Genomic DNA, 26,841 nt, shown 5'->3' on the forward strand with positions numbered 1-26,841 from the left:
AATGATATGGCTTGGAATAGCCAGGATAATTTTTAATATAACTCCAACTGGATTCGTCTGAAAGAAAAAAACTCATATACACCTAGGATGCTTTGAGGGTGAGTAAAACACAAGATCATTTCCATTTTTGGGTGAACTAACCCTTTAACACTGCTGGGAAATGCGCAGCGCCATATATTTTTGGCTCGTATATTCCTCTTTCAGCCAAAAACCGGAAATGCCATTTTTGCAGATAATTTTCGGTGGCCTAAACTTCAGTGCATCCCTATGATATTGTAAAAAAATTTTTGTCAAAAGTAAAAAAAATACCATTCTGACCACAGAGATGAATTTTTAACAATGTATAAACTGTTTAGGACAGACCTATCATAAGCTTTCAAGTATCAGAGAATCCACAAGTGTGATTTTAACTTCATGTCACGAGGAGGTGAAGAACTGTGCTACCCATAATCCTACTAGAGCTCGTCCGATATATTGTTTCACTGATTTTATCGGCCGATATGAACCTGTCGCAGATATGAACATTTTTTATGACAGAAAGTAAAACGCAGATGGGGGTCACACTTCACACATCTCTAGAAAGTTTCGTTTGTGTGTGAAGATAGCAGCACAAATCCGTGAATGAATCTTCTGAATTCAAATAAACTTCAACAGAATAAAGTTGAATGGAACTGAATTGAAATAAAGCTGAATAAACTTCAACTTTACTGTTCAGTCCACTGATGTCAGACTAATTTTGGATAATAAAGTTTGTTAAACTGTTAAATACCCTGCCTCCTTTACACATCTCTGTCACATCATTATAAGTGTCTGATTACCACATTTGAGTAATCATTGCAAAAAATGTGTTTATGTATATATATATATATTCTATTTATGTATATACTGTATTCTATATATAGTACCAGTCAAAAGTTTGGACGCACGAATGGGAAAGTGTCCAAACTTTTGAATGGTACTGTATTATAATAAACACAAAGAATATCCCAAAGAATATTTTTTTGTCCCCTAATATCGGAATCGCCCCCCCAAAATATCTATATCGGTCGGGCTCAAATTAATACCCATATAACAGCGCCACCAAGGCAAAGTCATCACTGTTACTAGACAGGTCTCTCTACAAGCTAAAAAATATCTCTACAAAATACATATGAATTTTTCTGTTGTGATATATAAGGTTGTTAATCTATGGTATATGCTTTTGTTGAAGTCCATAAAGCATCACAAATGATGTAATTGAGTCAGTCTCCCTTAATACTTAAATATTTGCGAAAAACCAAAAATATAATGTTTCTATAATCATTACCTTTAAATTAATAGTTTTCTATTTCTCCATTGATTCTAATTTGATTGTCATTTGTAATTTTTTATGCAATTGTAGTTCCTTCCCTCACTAAAGCCCTTACGTCACAGTTTTGAACCTTTGTTGTTTTGCCCAATTTTCAAATATTTTCTGCTCCAAATCAAGGTTTATAATGTTGTGATTATGTTGGGTTAGTTCACAGCTTATAACATTTTAACAAAAACCTTTTTAAAATCCTAGTGGGAAAGATGATTAGAAAACATACTTCCAGAACTAATGCCGCTGAAAATGTGAATGACGAGTAGTGTGATGAGTGTACTTACAGTCAGTGAGACCAGCGATCCCAGCAAGGGATGTGATGGGCACATGTGGCATGTCCCCATTCATACTGACGGCTGGGCACAGAAGTCTTACGCACACAGAGTTCCAAAGAGATATTTATACACTGACCATCCCTCACATCTCACTCAATCCTGGGGGGAAATAAAGTGTTTGAATGAGGTTGTGACATAGGATGTTGTTTAACATGCTTCATTTGTTTGTTATGGAGTCTTAACAACAACTTTGTGAATAGATCAACATAAATCATGCATTGCTCCAAAACAGACACTACGCTTCTTGGCAGAATCCACTCAGACGTACTGTCTGTAACATGTGTGTTGATTTCTGTGTACACTAACTGCCACGTAGAGGAGCATTATGTGAGACTGATAACATCTACAACAGTACAGACAGCCTGACGGACACACCCACTCTGAACGGACAGAGGATGGACCATGGACACACACCCTTCATAAGATATGCAAGCCCAACCCTGTCTCTCTCAGGGGGCCAATGACAGCTGGGAGATGGTAAGCACATAACAAGCACAAAAGAGCAGATGCAAAGAAGCAGACCTCACATAAACAAGAACACATTTTACACACATTCCAAAACAACATACTACATCAATTCTCAGAAGACAACACGTAAGCAGTGTGTATTTGTGTTTAAATGCATTTCAAATGATGAAAAACGCTTCTATGACATCAAAAGAAAATCCATAAAACACCTCATCATCCCTACTAATTAACTACGTATTAATATTCATGTCCCATTTGCATGTGAAACTGCATTTGGAAGGTAAACAGTCCAGTGATGAGCAGATTACCGATGCCAGCCGGAGTATTTCTGTTGCACTGGCCCTTTAAATACCAATACTTCACTTATTTTATATTCATGAATCCATTCCGATCACTTGCGTGTAGGTTTTATGACAACAACTCAGCAGCGACATTCACATAATGCATCATTTCATAATCAAACCTTTAGTCGTTATAATTTTAAATTCAGCAATCAGGAACGATTTCAACATCTACAGCAAAAACACGTTTATATTTCTTTCCGAAAGCGACTTTCAATTGTTTTAAGTTCTGAATGCGTTTATCTGCCCAATTTATAGTATTATTCTCTAAATCGTTAATGCAAAATTCTATTAAAGGATGTGGCAGGTCATACAATCGAGTGAAGCAACACATCTGTGCAAACAGGGTAACACAAAATGACCAAAAACACAGTGTTGACAAGTCGATCACCAGAGAGAGGAACCATTCATCCTCTAAGCGTTTCACTAACGTTTATTCAGCCGTAATGATTCAAAACATGGCTAACACAGCAAAGTTATGAACACCAGAGATTGTAAATATTTACCATAACAAGCATTCAAGTCGTTCGTGGGTAATTGAGAGATGCTTAGAGATTATTTCGACTATTAGCAAAGCGTTAGCTCGGGACTTAATAGATTCCTTGCAGTGACTCGCTAATTAGCATTGCTCTGATCTGATGTGTGAATTCTTACAGAAACCCGAGCCGCTTGCGTTCCTACTTATTTAACTAACACATTTAGTTATCTTACATACAATTTTCTGTGAATAGTTCAGTCATTTAGTCTTACTAAACGACAGCCGCCGCTATGCTAAACGCTCGCGAAAGCTAGTTCGGCTACGCACATCTTCATCTCCGTTCGCGAACAATAAAAACACTTTTCGCTTTCCACAATTCCCTCCTCAAACTGTGCATCAGGCGACGAAACGTTCTCGGTATGTGTATAACATATCTGTGTATAATCCGTTTGAGTTCCCACACAAAAACATTCGCCCGTGTTTGTGTCGCGAGGCCTCCGCGAGCTCCCCAGAAGCCTCGGACTCTACGCACGAGCGCGACGCCGGGTCACGCGCTTCCCGCCACGGGGGCGCGCCGGAGGAGAACGACTAGCCGAGCCGTTACGACGCTGGTCTCCTCAGAGCCGTTCCGTCGAGGAAAAACGAAATGGAAATGTGTCGAAATGTGGTAAGGGAACGCGAAGACGGCCTTAGGAGAAATTATGACAGGGTTTCATATTTACCTTAGCTTGGGGTAACTTCAAAGAAGAAAAAATAAGGGGACTGTTGTTGGGATGAGAGGTTGGTTGTCGGTCTGCTGTAAGTCTCTGGCTCCCCCTCTCTGCTATAAAAAGATCGGCGCGGGCTAGCGGGGTTTGTTTAGCCGAGCCAGCTAACTACAAGCCAACTCTATCTTTATCTGGGGTGGGGGAGGTCAGGCTTTCTATCATCACACTTTAAATACATTTCATAATCGAGCCGAGTTTAATTCAGCTCCTTATTAACTTAACTCATCGCGTCATTGTTCGCGAAACACATTCGCTCAGGTCTTTGTTTGCCAACAAAAAGGCCACAACTGATGCTTTGTCGCTAGTCAGAGGGAATTGTAGTTTGACCGGAAATACAAATACTAATAACGTGATTATTTCCCCGCACACACAAATGTGACGATTTCCAGTATTTTTTATTTTTATTTTTTACATCAGGTACAAACAACACGTACAATTTAATTCTTGTACGATTAAATTCTTCTTTTTTTATTCAAGACATTTTTATTCTAGATTTTTTTATTATTATTAGTTGACATCCACATCATTACATATCATGTAAGTTTTATTCACAGTATTATTTATAGTCAATACACATAAATCATACATACGTATCCATGCATTTATAATATATATTAATGTATAATTCTATCCTTTCATATACATTACATTAATATGCAACGTACTTCAAGTTAATTTTATTTGTATAGCAAATTTACAACAGCCACTAGTCTGACCAAAGTGCTTTACAGAAGAGAAAATTATAAAAACATACACAGAAAGCAAACCAGATAAAAATAAGAACAACCCGTACTTCATGCATTTATGCATGTATATGTTATGCATCTGTATATGCACACAAATTATGATGAATATTAATTCTAAAGAACATTGTGAATAGCACTATTACATGATATGTATTGATGTGGATATTAAAAAATGTAGAATAAAAATGTGTTGATATATATATATATATATATATATATATATATATATATATATATATATATATATATATGACACAGTACTGTGCAAAAGTCTTAGAAAAAGAAAAAAATGAAAATGGTTTTAAGCCAGTTATTTATATCTTTTGCTGTTGTGTGTCAGTAGGAAATAACAGGTTACATTGCCAAACATTCCTTTTGCCATTAATTGTAATAATCCAGTGAGATTTTTGTCTGCACAAGGAGTCTGACAACAGCCAGTGATCTGATCTCACCATCATCCAGTCTTCGATTACATGAAGAAACAGAAAAACCGAGGCAGACTAAATCCAGAAGAACTGGTGCAATGTCTCCAAGATGCTTGAGAGAGGCAAGCTTAAGCAAGGCCTAAGACTTTTGCACAGTACTATATGTGTGTGTGTATATATATATATATATATGGGGGGGGGGGGGGGGCTTTAGCAGTCTCACGTCTCAATGTTCTTGTAGGAACTTCTGGGTAATAACTTGACCTAGAGTCTGTCCTTTGAGCCTTTCTGTAGTTTCACTTCTCACCACTGGATGGCGACTGAGTATAACGATTAAGGCCAGCGGGCACACCTGTAGTTTATTTAACGACTTTCTTTGGATTTATTTGTCTTCAAAAGAGAAATAATTTTGTGTAGCTATATGAAATATATGAGCGATAATACTGTGACTTGCATTAACCATTAAATGTCATATATATCCCAATGGTATTCAAGTCCTAAAAACCATTTGTTTTTGTGTAAGTCACTTTGCATAAAATCATCTAAAAATGCATAAAGTAAATTATAGGCTATATTATAAAATCGACAATTGCTTGTTTTTCTTTTTTCTCTTTTGATTTTCCATGTCTATGTAAAGTATCTTGTTATATACATTACAGTATCCAGTGAGATTCATCAGTTGTTTTTAGTTTGGAATATATGTCAAAACTTTTGAGGCCACTGTTTGCTCATTAACTGTTTAGAGCATATCTATGTATAAAAATTATAATAGATTTTATTATGTTCTGAAAAATGTACAATTATGCTCATACTCGCCTCAAAACTACTGGAACAGGTCAAGAAGGACATGATAGGATTGTGTCAACAAGATCTTGACATGAACAGAGATTAGATCACACATTCTATCCAAGATGGTAACACCATGTACTTGATAAGTTTAGTAGAGTAGTGAGGGACTGAGAAATGTCAAGGATGAGCCATTCAAAGGCTGATAATGACTTAAATTCTGCAGAACTGGGTGGTGCTACACTAAGAATATACCATTTAACTTCAATATTGCCATTTCAAATTGATTGTGTGTAAAAAAAAAAAAAAGAAAGATTAAATTCCTTCAATTTGAAGGAACCGTTTAAATTTTTCTGATAATGTACTCACCCTCAGGATATCCAAGATTGTTTCTTCATGGAAGCGATTTTGAGAAATGTAGCATTGCATCACATGCTCACCAATGGATCCTCTGCAGTGAATGGGTGCCGTCAGAATGAGAGTGCAAACAGCTGATTAAAACACCACAATAATCCACAAGTAATCCACACCACTCCATTCCGTCAATTAACATCTCTTGTGAAGTGAAAAGCTGTGTTTTTTTTTAAGAAACACATCCGCCAAGATGATCTTTTTAACTACAAACTGTTGCTTTAGGATAAAATATGAGTTCTCTATTCATATTGCTTTCTCCAGTGAAAAAGTTATATTGTATGAATACGGAGAGAAATATGTACAGACATTAATTGATGGACTGGAGTCATGTGGAATATTTTGATGTTTTTATCAGCTGTTTTGACTACCCATTCGGTACCCATTCACTGCATAGGGTACAAAATACATATCATACGAATCACTAACCTGTTAAGGGTGCATCCTAAGAACAAAACTGTAATGTGAGCAGTCCAGGCCAAAATGTTCTTGTTTATTTATAGATTTATTTTGTTCAAACTGACAGTCATCTATACAAGTCTTGAAATAAGATGATTACATCAGTTGAATAACTTGTTTTCAAAAACAAGTCATGCATGGTTTGAGTGACTTCACAGATTCCAGCTTATTTTACAGATAAAGGCTGCAGTAATTGTGTAAAATGGATACATTGCACTATACTGTTGTTTCTGGACTCACAGCCTCACTTTCCAGCTTAGGCTGACAAAACATTACATGTAGTTGATTTCCAGTTGAAAAATGCTACTTTATGACTATTACTTCTTTTTTAAAATCCTTTGAAATCATTTTGTTTATTCAAAATCAGTTTATTTTCCCAGCAATTAGAAGCATCGTGAACAAATGATTTCCATAATGACCTTCAGTTTCTCTTGAATTAACAAAAACAAACCTGCATCTAGGAAATTAATACAATTTTGTCTAATGAAATCAAATCTATTCCATTTACGCTACAATAAAACAGTTCAAAGAGGACAACAGTGGACCACACATGTCCATCTCTGCTTGAACTTCAACACATTTGGATGTCTTTGATAGGCATATAAAAAGACTTGAGATGAATATCAGACTAGTGTCTGACTAAGTCACTAGTATTTGTAGCAAAACTCCAGTTTTTCACCAGGAAACAGGCAGTTACATTTTGGTCTCACTGTCAGGGATCTTGGCATTCTCACACTCGCTCTCCTGGGAGATGAGCTGATATGATTTCTTAGTTTCGTTCTCCTCCACTACAGAGTTTGCGATCTCGGGGTCAGTAGCATGCAGCTCGTGACGTGACAGGTGCTCCACAATGCCAGCCCCAATGGAGTCGCCCAAAACATTAGTGGTGGTGCGCAGCCGATCTCTGAAATAGCAGATGAAAACAAACAGATTCATTTTCATTGTGGAAGTATGCTGTGCTTGGTCCAAGTATACCACAGCTTCTTATCAAAGTCATCTCCTCATCAATGGGGATTCATTCTCTTGGTTTACACATCTGGATGTCACATGAGCCTTTGTTGTGTTCTGAGGGCCTCATGCAGTTTCCGCTTAAGAAAAACAGGTCCTCCATCTTGTGTGGTGTTTTTGCTGACCCACCTTTCCTAGTATAAAGGTTCCTCAGAGTCTGAGGCCTCCTCTAAGCCTCACAATGCCTCTTCTGTTCTGTACGCTGCTTAAACCAGCACATAATCTGACAACAAGGTCCCTGACTGAACTTGAATTCAGCGACTCCTGTTTTGCTCTGAATGCGGTGAGAGTAAAGGTTGCAAGAACATGTTATTGAATATGGGTGTATTGCTCAATGGGTCCTAAACACATTTGAAGCCGATATTGCATGGTCCATATACAGTTGGATTATGGATTATGGAATGTGAAAGATAGCATATGTTATGCTTACACCTGCAAACCCTGTGCATATGGTTGCGGAGGGGGTCTAACAATATTATTTAACAAGAAGTGGAAAGTTTCAGATATATCTTTGCCAGAATATTCTTCATTTAAGTCAGCTGCAAATTAATGGGTCAGTTCCTACAATTGTTGCTACTGTATACTGTCCTCCTAAGGTAATTTCTGTTTTTCTACATGAACTTTCTGCCGTTTTAACTTATCTTTGTTCATTGTCTCCTAGTATGATTTTGCTAGGGGATTTTAATACTCTTATTGATAATGCAGGTAGCATATCTACGAGGGATTTTTTTATCATGCCTGGACAGCTTTGGTTTAAAGCAATTTATAAATTCTCCTACAGATTTAAAAGGTCATACGCTGGATCTTGTGTGTTGTTCAGGTGTAATTGCACGATTTCCGATGTGTCTTTATCAGATCATATGCTGGTGTCCTTTAATGCTCAGTTACCTGTATTCCAGCTCAATCTGTTGTTTTATTACATTTTGGAACATAAAGAATATAGATGTCTCAGTTTTTGCAGAAGGTCTTGCCACCCTTTCATGAATGGCCATTTTTCAACTTAATGAACTGGTTTTTCATTACAACTCTGGACTCCAAATGATTCTAGATGCTGATGCGTCATTGAAAACAAGGACCGTTTCGTTTGTTAATTCTGCTCCGTGGTTCACTCCAGAGCTTTGTATGTCAGGACTGGACTTGTGCTTTTGTAGTGTTGGAAAGTTCTGGTGAAGGGAACACAAGAACCCTTTTTAGCTCTTTCTACAGCTAAAACATATTACTACAGCTAAAACAGATCTAGCTAATTCAACACAAAAAACATATTAAAGGGTTTAAATATGTTGCGCCAAATCAGTTTAATTAGTTCTGGTGAAGGGAAAAAATGTAAACCTTATTATGTCAGTTTAATTAGTTCTGGTAAAGGGAACACAAGAACCCTTTTTTCTGTGGTAAAAAAAAAAATGTTTAAAGCCTTCTTTAACATTCTTTTCCTTCTCATTTGTACTCTGTTGATCTTTGTGAAGAATTTATATATATATATATATATATAAAATTTTTTGCTATATACAAAAGAATATGTAAATATTAATCAACAAATATCAACAAAAAAATAACTTCATCAAATTAAGTAGTCGTATTTGATTGTTGTGCTTTTAATATTTGTTATGACCAGCCTCTAATTTCTACTCTTTCCACTTCCGAGCACAGAGGAAGTAGTCCATTTTGTTCTAAAATCGAAATCTGCTACTTGTCCCTTGGATCCTTTTTCCAACGTATTTGATTAAAACCTGTCTATCTTATCTCTCTTTCTTAATTTCCAACATTATACACTCTTCGCTTGTTTCTGGTATTGTTACATCTTCACTTAAAACTGCTGTGATAACTCCTATAAGAAACCAGGGGTTGATTCAAGATACTTTTATAATTTTCACCCCATTTCAAATCTACTGTTTCTTTCTAAAATACTGGAAAAGATTGTTGTAGCCCAGGTCCAGGATCATCTTTCCAATAATAGGTTGTATGAGCAATTTCAATCTGGCTTTCATTCACATCATAGTGTTGAGACTGCATTAGTTAAGATTTTCAATGATTTATTGGCAGCTGCTGATTCAGGACTTCTATCTATACTTATTTTGCTTGATTTGAGCACAGCATTTGATACTATCTCACACAGTATTTTGTTGGACAGATTGGAATCTATTGGAATCGTGGGCACTGCCTTTACTTGGATTCGATCTAATCTAACTTGGTATTCAATTTGTACAGTTGAAGCAGTTTACATCAAAGCCTTCATATGTTACTATTGGGGTTCCGCAGGGCTCAGTTTTAGGTCCTCTTTTATTTGTTATTTATCTTCTACCTCTTGGTAATATTTTTAAGAAATTTGGTATTCAGCTCCACTATAATGCTGATGACACCCACCTCTACCTTTCCTCTGTCTATCCAATCACATTGTGTAGCTGAGATTAAAGAGTGGTTTACATCAAATCTTAAACTAAATAGTAGCAAGACTGAAATTCTTGTTGGCTCAAAAAACAATCTGGCCAAGTCTAAATGTTCTTCAGTGAATATTGATAATTTTCCAGTGTGTGTCTCTAAACAGGTTAAAAGTTGGGTGTCATCTTTGACAGTACTTTATCACTCGAAACACATATAAATAGTGTTATTCACTCTGTGTACTGTATTTCCACATATGTAATATTAATTGTCTTCGTCCGGCTTTTTCAGTAAAGAGCACAGCGATCCTTGTTCATGCCTTAGTCACTTATTATTGTAACGCTCTTTTTTTATGGTCTGCCTTCAGAGCTTCTCCATAAACTTCAGCTAGTACAGAATTCAGCTTTACGATTTATTTGCAGAACTCCTATATCTGAACACATTACTCCCATGTTACAAAACTTGCATTGGCTCCCAGTTAAATACCATATTGAATTTAAAATCCTTCTCCTTAGTTACAAGGCACTTAATCTTGCTCTTTCATACTTATCTGACCTTCTTCATATCTACACTTCTACTCGCACTCACAGATCATCTTCTGTACTCACTGTTGTTCTTCCTCGAATTCACTTCTATGGGGTCTCGAGTCTTTGAGTCATACAGCTCCTTATTTATGGAACTCGTTACCACAGGATGTGTGAAATAATAAACTCTTATTATTGTCATGTAAGGTGCCTATAAATAAAATGAAATGATAAGAATAATAATATTTTGCTGCTCAGCCCTGAAGTTCTGCCAGTTCTCCTGTTCAGGGTTCCCACAGCTTTTGATCAATAAATTTCTATGACTTTTCCAGTCATTCTAGATTATGAATGCTGATCGAGATTTTTTTAAATTATATAGAGGTTCGATAGGGGTTATAGTCACAAAGAGCCATTACTAGCTGTTGAAAAAATTAATATTATACATTTATTATGAATTATCTCATATTTAAACATAATTTAATATTTAATTATGAACAATGACATTTAATTAAATTATTTTTTTTATTTGATTTGATTCATTTTTAATAATTATCTTATGTATTAATTATAAATATTTTATTCAGATTTTAATAAAACTTTTCTATAACTTTTTAAGTAAAGTAACTTACACAAGGCCTGAAAATTGTTACAAACTGAACAAAATCTGAACAAAACCAGGTCTCGTATAAATTAAAGGCAGTGTAGGGGATTTGGTTCAAAAACATTTTTTCTTATGCTGGTTGAAAGTCTCTTCATATCCCGATAGGCAATCATTAAGTTTAGTGATCTAAATGTATTTATATCATCTGTGGAAGGTGTAGGACTATAAAATGTTTGTCTAATCATATCCCTTGATCCGAGGGCTATGATAGGCTGTCCCACCTGCCTCTCAACATATGTATTTGTATACCTCCGTGCACCCTGTTCACGCAGACATAATACGTCATCAGCGCGTTCCATTATACCGTTGCAGACTGAGCTAGAATGGAAGGTGTTATTATTTTATTGAGATGGTTGGGGTTAATATTATGTGCTTTGTACTGTAAAGTTTTCTCACTGATGAATCAGATGTGAGGTAATCTGACAATGTTGCATTCAACCCTCCACCAACGCAGTCTCTCATTGTGTAGCTGGTTGGCCTCTGGTCTGCCTTCATGTTTTTGAGAAGGCTTGGTTCTGGAGAGTAATTTGCAAAGCTAGCTTGCTATTGCTAGCCTCTCTGAAATCACCTACCCTACCTTTAATAATTAATTAATCAATTAGTAACAAATTATACAACTACAACAATTATATCCAACCTTACCTAGATACATACAGTACACTAACGTGTACTATATAGCAAATCTCAACAGGCTGATTGTTTAAATCATCACAAAATGTAAACTATATTATCGCATCTGTAGCTCTTTGCAGTAAGATACACAAAGTTGGATATACAGTATATTATATCAAACTTTATTCACATATATACAGTACACTCAGGTAAAGCAATATAAACTATATAGCAAATCTTTACTGCCTATCAAAAATGTCACTACATTATCAGCCAGCACTTTATATAAAGTTATATATTAGTTTGTTCAACATAGAATGAGTACATGATTACTTGAAATCACAATCTGAAAATTTTTAAATATTTCTATTTTTTTATAACAGTGGGAACTCTTGTCTGTTTGTTGAAACTGATGACTGTAGTTCTTCAAATACCTTCTCCTCTACAAGTTTAATGTGCATTTGTCATAATACTTAAAAAAAAAAAATACTTACAGGAACCAATCAACAGCGATAATTAGAGTGATGTCATCGGTGGGCAGTCCTACAGAGGTCAGCACTATCACCATGGTAACCAGGCCAGCCTGAGGGATTCCAGCTGCACCAATGCTGGCTGCTGTTGCTGTGATGCTTTAAAATTATACAAAGCATGCATTCAAAAATCATTTTTGGTTTCAGTCAGATAAATAATTTAATAGTGTGAGAAATAATCAACTACATTTAAGGCAAAACACTACAGGCAAAGTCATTGTTTGATTTTTTTCATGCACTGGTCAATTTTGAGACCTTGGCTTACTCTACTTCCATAACATGTCTTCTGTTAGACTAGTAAAAATATAACATCAAAAATAAATGTTTATTTAATAACACTATCTATTTGCATTTGTAGATTTCAATTACAATACCTATTTTTAAAAGCTGTTTTCTCAAAATTAGTTTTTTTTCACTGACTGAGTCAGAAATCTCCACTTCAGCATCAGTCTATATAGTTTTTTGAAAGTTTTTTTTTTTTGTAATTATTCCTAAAACAGTGTTTGTTTGTTTGTTTGTTTTTGTTTTTGTTTTTTTGATGGTATTTTTGGATTTATGGAGAGATGCGGGAAAAACAAAAACTTTAAACCTGGCTTTATTCATTGTTCATATTTTTGTTCTGCAAATGTATGCAAATTAGTGCATTTTTAATTAGACAGCACCTAATTTGCATATTTAAACATAACATTTCAGAACACTTGTAATACAAAATGTATAGTCTTAATGTACTGTGATTAATCAGCTAGGGAATTATGGTGACATTAGTTAAAATGTTTACCAAAATGTTTTATGGTGTTTTGCCTTAACTGAATAAATGTCCTTTTTTCGTCCTAACTGTACCTGATGGTTAGGATCTCTCCAAAGTTCAAGTCCATGTCATTGACTTGAGCAATGAAGATGGCAGCCAGAGCCTCATACAGAGCGGTGCCATCCATGTTTATTGTCGCACCAACAGGCAGCACAAAGCGGGTTACACGTTTATCCACATGGTTATTTTCCTCTAGACACCTAAAGGTGATGGGCAGGGTGGCAGAGCTAGGGAGAGATAAATTGTCATCATGTTTAAAACTCTAAAATATACACGAAAGGAAAATGTTGCGCAATGTTGACAATTTTTTTCAGTGGCAAGTCACAACGGCCTGTCAAGATCCAAAAGGCACCAAAAATAAATAAATAAATGGTCCAAATGAGAACATATTCGAACAGCATGTATTGGGTGAGTAAATAATAACTAACCCTTTTAAGCATGATGCAAAACTCTCATGCTCCGCTTTGCAGTAGCGCTACATCAAAATAAATCATATTTACTTGTGTTATGAATGTGATTTCACGGTCTGTCCTTAATGTGATGAAATAAAAACAGTGTACACATCTGATGTCAAGAAATGTCTTTCCGTTGAGTTGTCCTCGCGTACTGGGCACCAAAACAACATACTATGCAACCAGCATAATTCGAATCACATAGTAGCCAATAGCCAATTCACATAGTGATTCAAAAACATACAGGGTAACAAACTTGATTTCCAAATCAATTACTCTTATGAGCCAGTACCATGAACACTGGCTCAAGTTCATCCAAAAATCAAAATAACCCCCTGAGTTAACCTCAAGCCATCCTAGGTGTGTATGACTTTCTTCTTTCAGACGAATGCAATCGGAGTCATATAAAAAAAAATGTCCTGGCTCTTCCAAGCTTTTTTTCAATAGTCCAATATAAGTCCAATAAACTGCATTCATCCATCATAAAAAAAAAAACAATGCTCTACATTGTTCCAGGGGGTGAATAAAGGCCTCCTGAAGCTAATCAAGGCGTTTTTGTAAGAAAAATATCCATATTTAAAACTGTATAAACCGTCATCTCTAGCTTCCGCTAACTGTCGTACGTGCAATGACTAGAGAGTGGCTTTCCAGCGGATGACATGGGATGTAGGCGAAGCTTAATGTCCGGTGAGAATATGCCAGTCTCGAGAGAGTTTTGTTTACACGAGCAAAGGAAACAAGGTTTCCTTTGTTTAGCAAAGAAAAAACAGTGTCCTCTTAGCTTATATCAAAATCCTCCGACATTTTTCTATACAAATCCTTGTTTTGTACTTCTAATTCGTGACCAATGTTTTGTTTTGCTCTCTCCTCTGCACTGGATGGATGCACTTTTTTGGGCTTCAAAATCTTAACCCCCATTCACTGCCATTATAAAGCTTGAAAGAGCCAGGACATTTTTAGTAGAACTCTGATTGCAGTTGTCTGAAAGAAGAAAGTCACATACAACAAGGATGGCTTGAGGGTGAGTAAATCATGGGGTAATTTTCATTTTTGGGTGAACTATCCCTTTAATGGATAGCTAGATCAATAAGTCTCCGGTCTGAATCCGTTTGATGATTCATTTACTGAATTGAATTGTTCAGAGCGCCAACTGAATCAACATCTTATCATTATTTTCAGTGATATCCATATCGAAATGAAGCAAGCTCTGTGGTAAATGAAATATATATATTTTAAATGTATTTAAATTTAAAAGCTCACCTGGATGAGGTACCGAGTGCAGTGACGAGGGCTTGCAGAAGTCCAGCGATGAACACAAATGGATTTTTACGCGTCACAAGGAAGTAAAGCGAAGGAAGTACGATTACTGCATGTATCAGTAGCCCAATGATGACTGTGATGGTGTACATGCCCAGCTGGCCTCCCATTTCTGATATATCATCCATCTCAACAATTTTTCCAGCAATCAGGAACATTATACCGAGAGGAGCGTACCTGAGGTGGGAAAACACATTAGATATTTTTCATCGTTTCAGAAAAATATTGCAGAAAACGTATACTTAAAGAATGTGAACCTAAGTTGTATAATAAAGTGTTTTTCTATGGTCATGTTTTGTCTCGCGGCACTTCAGACTGAGACTAAAATGTTCACAAATGCAACAAAAAACAATGTGCAACAGTAATTTATAATCTAACAACATGATATCTGACAGTTGAGAAGGCATTTGTATGATTCGGTTTCATCAATTTGTTGAAAAAAAAAACTGATTCTTTTTAATTGAGTCAGTAAAAAAGATTCACAAAACAGATTCAAGCTTAATCGTGAGTTAGCAGGTTTTGAATCAGATTCAGTGAATCTTTCAGAGCCGTTATTGAGTTCACAACTGACTTCCTAAATGTTTTCGGCCCTGTCGGATTCTAGATGAACCGGGAACCGTGCTTTGATGTTTTTTATGTTCGTAAAGTCTTCTGTCTAGTTTAACTGGCAGAAACAGGAATATATATTCTTGTGATTATGACACGAATACAGTCATGATTACCAGAGAGTGAAAGCATCAAATTTGGAAAAAATTTATAATAAAATGAACTACAAAAGCAACCAGGTTTATAGCTATAACTTAAGTTGTTGTGGTCTGTACTAAATTATTGAGCTATTAAGCATTTTCCTGTTCGTGTAAAGAGACACAAATTAAAATTCTGACTTATAAATTGCCATATATATTAAATAGGTTGCCATTTAAACTGTCAGTTAATGCTAACAATTAATTTAGATTTTAGATACAATTTTTAACTGCCAAATGAATGAAAAGATGGATTCCTCTGTTGGTTTCTTAGCAGAACAATTCATTATTCCATTATTTATTATATGAGTGCCAATTTTTTACTCTTTCCTCCAGTTTCATAGTGTTTCAATTGCTATTGTTCTAGTCTGAAATTAAAATCATAAAAACAATCTGGCGGGCCATGAACTTGTTTATCATATTTTCAGTGCTTTTCATGAAAAAAAAAAAAAAAACACTTTGTGAAAACCAAATACATAATGTGCTCAAAGCTGAAAACTTTTCCACTCTAAATCACTCACCACATGATAATGGCAACAAGCCTCATGATGGCCTCATTTAGACAGTCAAAGAAATCCCGTAGTGGTTGACCCTGTTCCTTCATGTTCCCAATGATGAAGCCAAAGCACATGGAGAAGACCACGAGTCCGAGTGCATTGATTCCATTAACCGTTCCCAGCACTGGTATCACCTCTTCACGTTTGAGTTCCTGCGACCCGTTATTCAAACTGAACAATGTCTCGTTTACCAGAACTTTAACTGTGACCACTCGCTTGGCATATTGAGTTTTAAACTGAGGAGGGTAAAGAAAACAGAAACAGTTACTTGCTTGTGTTTATCATCTAGAATTTTAGTGGTAATTGTGCATTAAAAACTTGTTTTTAAAACATTACCTGTTGCGTACAAGCTTGCACTAAATTAGGAGGAAACATGTTTCTGTTAAAAAAAAATTAATATAAAGTTATAAAAGAAAAAAGATACAATAAAAATGTAAATTCATGAAAAATGAACTTCATACCTGATGAGATCAAGGAAGGCATCTGCTGGACTGACTTGTTCTATCTTCTCCTGTTTGGTGAATTCGTCTTTAGAGCCTCTTCCCGGGTGGATGATGAGCACCATGACGATCCCGATGAATACAGCGATGATAGTGGTGGTGGTGTAGTAAACTACAGCTCTCATACCCATCTTTCCTGAAGCTCGACTGTCCAGAGCGGCCATACCTGCACACAGGTGACGTCAGACTGCAATATTATAGTAATGCATATAGTGTCTATAGTAATGCAAGCAACAGCATATATTAGAAATACAGTGGCAGTCAAAAGTTTGGACACACCTGCTCATTCCACACTAGAGTTCAAAAGTTTAGGGTTCATAAGATTTTTGGTCACACTTTAGTTTAAGGTCTAATTCTCACTATTAACTATGACTTTTGCCTCAGTAAACTCCTAATTTGCTGCTTATTAATAGTTAGCATGGTAGATGTTTAGTTTAGGTATGGGGTAAGATTAAGGTATCTAAAATATGGTCATGCAGAATAAGGCATTAATATGTGCTTTATAAGTACTAATTAACAGCCAATATGGCAGTAGTATGCATGATAATAATCAACTATATAATAGTGAGAATTGATCCTCGAAATAAAGTGTTAGCAATTTTATTTTTATGTTTAATGCTCTTAAAGGCTGCATTTATCTGATCTGAAATACAGTAAAAAATGTGATAAATTTTTTTACAATTTAAATAATTTTTTTCTATTGTAATATTTTTTAAAATGTACTCATGTATTCCTGTGATGCAATGCTGAATTTTCATCATCATTACTCCAGTTTTCAGTGTCACATGATCCTTCAGAAATCATTATAAGTTGCTGACTTGCTCCTCAATAAACATTTCTTATTATCAATGTTGAAAACTGTGATGCTTAACATTTTGGTGGGGAAAAAAAAATTTTAGGATAGGAATATATAGTATAGTATGTAGTATAGAGTGGTAATATAGTGACTTCTCTTATATTTGAATTTTTTGGCTGATTTTCCTTCACACTTCAGTCGATAGTTGTTTAATACAAATTCTTAAGGAAGTACAATTCATGATTGTCTACAAAAGTAATTTAAGTCCAAGCTTTTAGACCAAACATAAATTCAGTCAAATTCAGTGCGACTAATCTTTTGATTGGTTCTGCAAAGAAAGAAAGACAACAATAGCTTGTAAAGCAGTCAGACAGTATATTTCCTGAAGGTCACTGACCACGACTGCCATTCAGCATTTCTCTCTATAGGACTGAAGCAGCCATTGTACTGAACTATGTATGTCTTCCATTATTGTGTACGGTGTATGTGTGTGTGCATGTGTGATCCTAAGTAGTGATCTCATTGCCCCCCAACCCCATAAAACCCCTCAGCTTTACACCCCACAGTGGCCTGGGAACCTTCTGCACAGGTCATGTTCTTGTCCTGCTGCACTCATTAGTTCTCGTCTCCATGGTAACGATGACTTCCCCTGCATGCGTCTTATAAAGTCTTATTCTCCTTTACTGCAGAATAATTACTTCACATATACACACACACAGTCTTCAAAGAGGAATTTTGTGTGACCCTCACAAAGAAACTCTCTAATGAGAGCTCACTCTCTGAGGCCATCAGCGAACAGCCAGAATTTACTGATAAACTAAATCATGTTCCATCAAGTAGTTGTTTAATCAAATATTTAGAGCTCTTAGCTTAAATATTAAACTGCAGTGGGTGATTTGAGTAATTCCTCAAATCTTGAGGAAAGGCTTGGTACTACTTTCTAAGAAACTGGGCTTATGATTTTTACATGGTGGACAATAGAGTGGGAGGAAAACCAGATTCAAACCATATCTAAAGGCCAGAATATCATAGATTTGAAGGTGGATTGTATTAAGCAACCTAGAATCTCATTGACAACATTTCCATGTTGTCCCTCATTTCCACGTTGCACACGGAAAAGTATAAGGAAATAAATGAATAAATAAATCTGGAAATAAATACATATGGGAATAAATAAATGCATGAATAAATACATTTAAAAAATAAATATATTAAATAAATGAAATAATAAGCAAATAATAGTTAAAAGGAATTAAAATAAATACAGAAAATAATACAAAGGAAAAAAGTTATAAAAATAAATTCAGGATTAAATTTTATTACAAATGAACTATATTTGTTTTATCAAGTCATTTATTTCCTATATTACTTTCTTATTATTACATTTATTTATTTACCTATATATTTATTTATTTGCAATTTCTGCAGGTTTGGACCTCCATACAGGCAGCCATTAAACAATATTCTCAAAGATCTTCAAATCAGTGTCACTGGTCGCCTCTAAAGTTTGTCGTTGTTTTGGCTTTTACAGATTTGGATGACCCGATGACATGCTATGATGCACCACATGAGTGTGTGTGTTTATGTTTTGAATGTTTGATCCAGAGATGGGCACTCAAGATTGTTAAAGACTTCGGACTCGACTCAAACTCCAAGTTAAAGACTTCAGACTCGACTCGGACTCCAAGTTAAAGACTTCGAACTCGACTCAAACTCCAAGTTAAAGAGGACAGACTCGACTCAAACTCCAAGTTAAAGACTTCGAACTCGACACGGACTCCAGGTTAAAGACTTCGGACTCGACTCGGACTCCAAGTTAAAGACTTCAGACTCGACTCGGACTCCAAGTTAAATACTTCAGACTCGACTCTGTCTCCAGGTTAAAGACTTCGGACTCGACTCGGACTCCAAGTTAAAGACTTCAGACTCGACTCAAGCTCCAAGTTAAAGACTTCAGACTCGACTCGGACTCCAAGTTAAAGACTTCAGAATCGACTCGGACTCCAAGTTAAAGACTTCAGACTCGACTCGGACTCCAAGTTAAAGACTTCAGACTCGACTCTGACTCCAGGTTAAAGACTTCGGACTCGACTCAAACTCCAAGTTAAAGACTTCAGACTCGACTCAGACTCCAAGTTAAAGACTTTGGACTTGACTCGGACTCCAAGTTAAAGACTTCAGACTCGACTCAGACTCCAAGTTAAAGACTTTGGACTTGACTCGGACTCCAAGTTAAAGACTTCAGACTCGACTCAGACTCCTAGTTAAAGACTTCAGACTCGACTCGGACTCCAAGTTAAAGACTTCAGACTCGACTCTGACTCCAAGACTTTGGGACTTGACTCAGACTCCAAGTTAAAGACTTCAAACTCGACTCGGACTCCAAGTTAAAGACTTCAAACTCGACTCTGACTCCAAGTTAAAGACTTTGGACTTGACTCAGACTCCAAGTTAAAGACTTCAGACTCGACTCTGACTCCAAGTTAAAGACTTCAGACTCGACTCGGACTCCAAGTTAAAGACTTCGAACTCGACTCAAACTCCAGGTTAAAGACTTCGGACTCGACTCGGACTCCAAGTTAAAGACTTCGGATTAGACTCGGACTCCAAGTTAAAGACTTTGGACTCGACTCGGACTCCAAGTTAAAGACTTTGGACTTGAATCGGACTCCAAGTTAAAGACTTCAGACTCGACTCAAACTCCAAGTTAAAGACTTTGGACTTGACTCTGACTCCAAGTTAAAGACTTCAGACTCGACTCAAGCTCCAAGTTAAAGACTTCAGACTCGACTCGGACTCCAGGTTAAAGACTTCAGACTCGACTCGGACTCCAGGTTAAAGACTTCGGACTCGACTCAAATTCCAAGTTAAAGACTTCGAACTCGACTCAAACTCCAAGTTAAAGACTTCGGACTTGACTCGGACTCCAGGTTAAGGACTTCGGACTTGACTCGGACTCCAGGTTAAAGACTTCGAACTCAACTCAAAGACCAAGTTAAAGACTTCAGACTCGACTCGGACTCCAAGTTAAAGACTTCAGACTCGACTCGGACTCCAAGTTAAAGACTTCAGACTCGACTCGGACTCCAGGTTAAAGACTTCGAACTCGACTCAAACTCCAAGTTAAAGACTTTGGACTTGACTCTGACTCCTAGTTAAAGACTTCAGACTCGACTCGGACTCCAAGTTAAAGACTTCGGACTTGACTCAGACTCAAGGTTAAAGACTTCGAACTCGACTCAAACTCCAGGTTAAAGACTTCGGACTCGACTCGGACTCCAAGTTAAAGACTTCAGACTTGATCGGACTCCAGGTTAAAGACTTCGAACTCGACTCAAACTCCAAGTTAAAGACTTCAGACTTGACTCGGACTCCAGGTTAAAGACTTCGGACTCGACTCAAACTCCAAGTTAAAGACTTCAGACTCGACTCGGACTCCAGGTTAAAGACTTCAAACTCGACACAAACTCCAAGTTAAAGACTTCAGACTCGATCGGACTCCAGGTTAAAGACTTCGAACTCGACTCAAACTCCAAGTTAAAGACTTCAGACTAGACTCGGACTCCAATTTAAAGACTTCAGACTCGACTCGGACTCCAAGTTAAAGACTTTGGACTTGAATCGGACTCCAAGTTAAAGACTTCAGACTCGACTCGGACTCCAGGTTAAAGACTTCAGACTCGACTCAAACTCCAAGTTAAAGACTTCAGACTCGACTCAAACTCCAAGTTAAAGACTTTGGACTTGACTCTGACTCCAAGTTAAAGACTTCAGACTCGACTCAAATTCCAAGTTAAAGACTTCGAACTCGACTCAAACTCCAAGTTAAAGACTTCGGACTCGACTCAAACTCCAAGTTAAAGACTTCAGACTCGACTCAGACTCCAAGTTAAAGACTTTGGACTTGACTCGGACTCCAAGTTAAAGACTTTGGACTTGAATCGGACTCCAAGTTAAAGACTTCAGACTCGACTCGGACTCCAGGTTAAAGACTTCGAACTCGACACATACTCAAGGTTAAAGACTTCGGACTCGACTCGGACTCCAGGTTAAAGACTTCGGATTAGACTCTGACTCCAAGTTAAAGACTTCAAACTCGACTCTGACTCCAAGTTAAAGACTTCAGACTCGACTCTGACTCCAAGTTAAAGACTTCAGACTCGACTCGGACTCCAAGTTAAAGACATTGGACTTGACTCAGACTCCAAGTTAAAGACTTCAGACTCGACTCGGACTCCAAGTTAAAGACTTCAGACTCGACTCTGACTCCAAGTTAAAGACTTTGGACTTGACTCAACTCCAAGTTAAAGACTTCAGACTCGACTCTGACTCCAGGTTAAAGACTTCGGATTAGACTCTGACTCCAAGTTAAAGACTTCAGACTCGACTCGGACTCCAGGTTAAAGACTTCGGACTTGACTCGGACTCCAAGTTAAAGACTTTGGACTTGACTCGGACTCCAAGTTAAAGACTTTGGACTTGAATTGGACTCCAGTCGAACTCGACGACTCAGACTCCAAGTTAAAGACCTTTGGACTCGACTCGGACTCCAAGTTAAAGACTTTGGACTTGACTGGACTCCAAGTTAAAGACTTGACTTCTCTGACTCTCCAAGTTAAAGACTTCAGACTCGACTCGGACTCCAAGGTTAAAGACTTCGGACTCGACTCAGACTCCAGGTTAAAGACTTTGGACTTGAATCGGACTCCAAGTTAAAGACTTCAGACTCGACTCGGACTCCAAGTTAAAGACTTGTGAACATCTCTGGTTTGATCTGAATGGACCTCTACTGTGTCATTGATGTTCAGCCTTGTGATTGTTTCAAAACTGAAACAAACAGCATACATCTGAGAAGATTCTTTAAAAACAGCTGCTATTATATCTGTATATCTGTTGAAATAAGTCAATAAAGATTAAAACAGACTCTATTTACTTAATACACATTTCTGCTCCTATTGACATTCCAAAGAAGTCATCATTACTCCAAAGAAAAAAAACTGTTTGTTTTAATCATCTTTCATAATGTGCTCCACCTCTTTCCTTTTCTGAGGAATCATAAATATCTTTTACTTTTTAACCCCTTCGCTTCAGCCATCTGACGCCATTCTGGTATGTAACACCCACTTTTCACAATCCGATCCATTTTTGATATATAAAATCAAGTAATAATTATTCTCGTTGAATATCACTCATGTTAGTGAAATGACTCGTGAATGCTGTTTCATGTGGACTCTATAGCATAAAAGCAGCTGTTTAACTATCAAAGATGGACAAAAACTAAAAACATTGTCTTTTTTATTCTATATAAGCTGTTTGTTCCATAGGCAATCCGTAAATCTGCACAGCTGCCATCAATCTGTCTGGAAATTATCTGCAGCTTTATTTGGAAAGCAGCAAATGCTATTTATACAGAAAGTGTGTGTGTGAGAGAGAGCTGACTGAAAGGAGCTGTTGTTAATTTCTCCGTATGGTCACTTTGACCTCTGACCTCTTGTCTGTTTGGAAAGTGAGCATCAAAGCACTGACCCCACACACACTCTCACCTGCCCCCCTTTCCATAAACGGGTTGAACCCCTTAGAGAACCTTTGTTAACCTTCCTTAAGATTTATTTTGAAGCAAAACAGGCTTAGAAGCTGGACTAACCTTGCTGAGGATCTCAAAACGAACTGAATTCTTCTTAAAACTATTATATTCAAGTGTATATGGTTTTGGTATCTATAAAATCAATTTGCAAATACATTTACAGCTGAAAAAAACACAATTGCTTCACCTGCATGAGTGAATTAACAATATCTGTCGTCGCCTTTGAGCCTAACCAGATTAGATTTTGCCCGTCCCCTGCATCATGTGTTTATCAAAAACACACACATCTCTCTCTATATCTCACAGATTCCCACATCTCGTCATCACCACCAATAAAAATGCACAACACCAGCAGGGGGAGCACCAGCATCTGCAGCATTCTCATCAGCAGCTCTCCGGGAAAGGAGAAGTACTTCACCTCTCGATAGGACATTTTATACGGCCGCAGTCCGAATCCCAGAATTATACCTGGGAGAGAAGCACACATGCACCTTTAATTGTTTTGTAAAAAAGACTTTTTGCATTTAGCAATTTTTAGCAGGAGTGTTTAGGTTTTATGGAACATGTTTTTAATGTACTGAAACAGTAGAAGAAAAAAATGAATGTCATGATTGTGAAATAGTCTAAGTGTGTTGTACTGTGTCAGTGCTAAAGTCAGAGCACAATACTGTCTTAGTCAAAACAAACCTAAAGAAAAGCTAATGGAATTTCTGTCACAATTTACAACCAATCATAAAGGGATCCAAAGAGAAACAGGATATTATTTTGTATTAAACACACACACACACACACACACACACACACACACATTTCCAGTTCATCATATTGATTCTATATTTTCATTAAAAATTCAATTAAATGTTCATTAATGGAATTCTTTATTCTTTACGATGAGGCTGAGGTTCAATGTTTTGTTCTGACATCCAAATGTGAAAAATAAAAACTAATCTATAAGATGTTGAATATGATGAATGCATAACAAAATACTTGCTGAATAATGCTGTATGATATTAAATGTGTTCCCTGAAACAATCTATTTCTTGAAATTAGGCAGATTAATCAGCCATTATGTAGCCATTTTGAGATTCACAATTTTATAAGTTTAACATTAATTTATTTATTTTTTAAAAGATGTATTTTATTACAATAGGACAGTTAGTTGACAGGAAGTGAAGTGGAAGACAAGGAGGGGGACAGGATCGGGAAAGGTCCACAAGCCAGGACTTGAACTGGGGATGCCCGAAGTGCAATAGTGATATATTATTGTTATTGTTATAATTAATTTTTCATATAAATAATATTATATTTTAACCCATATTATATAACATTTTAGATTATTTTCATTTTATTCATTTTAAATATTATATTCTAACATTTTTATTTTTATTCAATTGTATGCAATTTTTACTAACTTATTTATTTGCATTTTTTTAATGTATTTATTTTGATTCACTTACAATATTCTATTGTAAATCTACATTTGTGTGTGTTTTTCCTATTCAGAGTAGTAGGCACACACAATCATCTCACCAACGATGACGGCAAGGACTGTGAGGATGACGAAGGCATTGCGCCTGAAGCAGCCTTTGACGTCATCAGTGGTGATGTTCTGTACGGTGTTGCGCGCCCGCTGTGAGCGCTCTGTGAAGCCGTCCCGCAGCTGCTGCACTCTGCTGCGCTGCAGACGCGTCTCCCCGTTACTCTGAGTCATGCCTGGAGGAGGCGCCACACTGGACACACCAGACACCGCTGGACGATTAACAGGAAACACTCCGCTTCGGGTAATAACTGCAGAGAGCAACATGCAGGTAACCTCTCTGATACAATATCCATCTAAGTAATATGAGTGGTAACTTGATTTTTACATTTTCTGAAAAAAATGTGAGTGCACCGAAAAAAAAAATTGGTGTAGGATTTACATTGCAACATTTGTCACAATTACTAGTAAATTTCACAAAAATTTACAATGAAACAGCAAGTCACATTGAATTAAACATGACATTTTAGAGAGTAGAAATACTGAAATAGTGTTTTCTTGTAAAAAAATACTCATTTACAACTTCATAAAATAATTTTTACATCCAAGTATTTATTGAGGAGATGCTATTGTGTTTGCATCACTACACTGTAAAAATGATTTTTCATACTTGTTAAATTTATATATATAAAATTTCATTATTTTTTGCTAATTTTATAATTTATGTTTCTTTGCAGTTAAATATATATATATAAAATTTCATTATTTTTTGCTTATTTTATGATTTAGTGTGTTACTTGCTGTTTCTTTGCAGTTAATTGTGAAATTTACTAGCAATTTCTATGTGAAAAATGTTTCTACACCTTTCTTTTTCTTTTTTTTTTACGGCAGGGGTTTGCAAATCAAAAGAGATTACGCGATCAGATTGGTCTAAGGGCCGTTTTAGCTTGCGTTATCATCAACCAAGTTAAAACCATGAATCACATCTTGAAGAAATGTAATAGCAAGATCGCAAGATTTAACATATCAGCTGTGCATGTAAATAATAGTAATAGTAATAATAATATAATTATAATTAGGGTTACTGGTTTGTCAAAACAACAAACCTAAATAATAAAAAAAAAAATAACAACAATACCCTAAAAAAAAAAAAACAAAAAAAAAAAAAAAAAACAAAAAAAAAAATGAGAATACTGTTTCACTTTTTCTACTTCAGAATTTTACATTTAATTCAATTTGTTACTTGATGTTTTCTGTAATTTTTTGTGAATTTCTGAGTGAGCAATTTTCTACACCAGTAGTTGAAATTATTTCTATTTTTTTGTTGTAATCTAAATTAATTTGTTTTCTTAAAAAAAAGGTTCTAAATTAGGGGTTTTGTGCAACTTTACATAACGGTTCCAATGAAAAATTTTTTTGGTTTGGCTCCCCAAAGAACCTTTCAGTGAACAGTTCTTAAAAGAACCATTTTTTTTTTCTCAGTGTGAAAAACGTTTGATAATTTAAAGAACATTTTTCCCCTATAAAGAACCTTTTGTGCAATAGAAAGATTCTGTGGATTTTAAAGGTTTCTCTTGGAACCTCTCATGCAAATAAAGAACCTTCATTTTGAAGAATGTAGGATTTAAATTTTTGGATTAGAATTTTTTGATAGATACTGTACACAAATTTAGGTTCTCTTCACCAACTAATGTTAATTTGAGTAAAAGTCCCTCTCAGTCAGGACATTAACTTCTCGTACCGTTTGCACACATGCAGCCACATTGCAAACATGTGTCCGAATGATTTCATTACGAGTGACTTTAGCACAGGTCTCTGAAAAGCAGCCAGCTGCATCTACACTCAAAAAGTTCTGAATACTGCTTCTATCTTTCCACGTGTGCTAGGAACACAGCCAGACCAAACACTGCTACTCTCACACACTTGGACTCACATGGTCTGAGAAAACTCCCACATTTAGACAACAACAGACAGTTACTCACATCAAAATACAGGATTCGGTCCAACCCTTCCTATGACGAAGATCCTCTACCCTGAGAGCCTGGAGAGAAGTGTGTACTTAGAAAGAAAATTACAAGAGTTTAGAAGGAACGGACTGCAAGCGTGAAGGGTGTATGTGAGAAGGACGGGGAGAACCAATAACAGAGTGGAGGGAAGATGAGAAGGGGCGGAGCATGTTCAAAAGAGAAGCTCTTTCACACACTGGAGAGGAGGAACTGCCAGCTCAACTGTTGGAGGGGCTTTGGAAAGAGCTCCTCCCACTTAAATGAAGAGATGGAGGGAAAAGCATGTGTTTGTTTTCAAGTAGCATCCACATGGTCTGAGACCACTCTGTATG

General features: G+C 36.4%; 2 protein-coding genes across 3 annotated transcripts in view; both read right to left on the reverse strand.

The window, feature by feature from the left end:
* LOC109091795 (nipped-B-like protein A) overlaps positions 1-4,045 on the reverse strand; it is a 43,845-nt gene extending 39,800 nt beyond the window's left edge. Inside the window, exons 1-2 of one of the 2 annotated variants that reach the window (XM_042752322.1) lie at positions 3,687-4,045; positions 1,627-1,776 (exon numbers count right to left, since the gene is read on the reverse strand). In XM_042752322.1, coding sequence (XP_042608256.1) covers positions 1,627-1,690 — 64 coding nt within the window. In that variant the 5' untranslated portion in view covers positions 1,691-1,776; positions 3,687-4,045. Of the gene's footprint in view, positions 1-1,626; positions 1,777-2,992; positions 3,630-3,686 lie in introns of those variants that run through there. The other variant, XM_042752323.1, reaches the window with a different exon arrangement.
* A 2,526-nt stretch (positions 4,046-6,571) lies between these two features.
* Positions 6,572-26,663, reverse strand: slc1a3a (solute carrier family 1 member 3a). Its single transcript, XM_042752327.1, has 11 exons — positions 26,486-26,663; positions 24,557-24,814; positions 23,371-23,494; positions 18,319-18,327; positions 16,608-16,817; positions 16,483-16,525; positions 16,111-16,382; positions 14,790-15,023; positions 13,110-13,304; positions 12,234-12,368; positions 6,572-7,462 (listed from the first exon to the last, which is right to left on the reverse strand). Exons 2-11 carry the CDS (start codon positions 24,735-24,737, stop codon positions 7,252-7,254), a joined length of 1,614 nt encoding a protein of 537 aa, XP_042608261.1. The 5' UTR covers positions 24,738-24,814; positions 26,486-26,663; the 3' UTR covers positions 6,572-7,251.
* Positions 26,664-26,841: the final 178 nt, after the last annotated feature.

This window comes from Cyprinus carpio, chromosome A5 (assembly GCF_018340385.1).
Source record: "Cyprinus carpio isolate SPL01 chromosome A5, ASM1834038v1, whole genome shotgun sequence".
In the NCBI taxonomy this organism is placed as follows: Eukaryota; Metazoa; Chordata; class Actinopteri; order Cypriniformes; family Cyprinidae; genus Cyprinus; species Cyprinus carpio.